Source organism: Penaeus monodon, chromosome 19, assembly GCF_015228065.2.
Source record: "Penaeus monodon isolate SGIC_2016 chromosome 19, NSTDA_Pmon_1, whole genome shotgun sequence".
Taxonomy (NCBI): domain Eukaryota; kingdom Metazoa; phylum Arthropoda; class Malacostraca; order Decapoda; family Penaeidae; genus Penaeus; species Penaeus monodon.
Window position 1 is genome coordinate 4,224,649 of NC_051404.1, and position 662 is coordinate 4,225,310.

Here is a 662-nt window from a genome sequence, read left to right on the forward strand (position 1 = left end):
ACATTCCTTCTGCAGATACATAAATGATTCACAAAACCCCGTCACCAGTAGCCTCGATTCCCACCGCTTCGCCCGGCATACCACGGCAGCCACAACCCACAATGTGCCTTATACCAGCAAAGGCACTGTACCTCACGCACGGTACACCACAAACGTCTTCCCTCGCCATAAACTACAGCCTACCTGTATCTCCCTCGCCCCTGACAGCCCAGTGAGTGACTGTACGCTATTGTCCCTTCCCTCTCGTGTTTAGCATTATCTTGGGATCTCCAGCCTAACGTCCTCGGGAATCCTGGAAATCCAACTGCAATTTAGGAGCGGTAGAATAGGTGAATCCAATTTTTGTTCTTCTATTCTTCATTTTTCCCCCGTTGTTCTTCTGTTCTGTTTTCCTTTTTTTCGCCTTTTCAACTTTTTTTTCTTCGATTTTCTTTTGAAATCCAAGGCGAGAGAGGATAACGAGGATTACGTTCGGGGATGAGTGAATGGGTAAAAAATATAGGTTATATAAAGACTTTTCAGAGGGTGAGACTGGTATTATAGGCATGGAAATTACGAAAAAAAGAGACACCTGGCTATTCTTTCAGTTAATATGTTTTCCTAAGTGCTGAGTCATGTTGTTGTATGTGTTACGCAAATACAACGTTTCACATACAGAGAGA

At 43.8% G+C, this 662-nt stretch overlaps 1 protein-coding gene across 1 annotated transcript in view; it reads right to left on the minus strand.

Annotated features, from left to right (window-relative positions):
* Positions 1 to 255: 255 nt before the first annotated feature.
* LOC119585310 overlaps positions 256 to 662 on the minus strand; it is a 2,466-nt gene continuing 2,059 nt past the window's right edge. The window contains exon 3 of the mRNA XM_037933985.1: positions 256 to 304. Within this exon, the coding sequence (XP_037789913.1) occupies positions 256 to 304 (49 nt within the window). The remainder of the gene's footprint in view (positions 305 to 662) is intronic.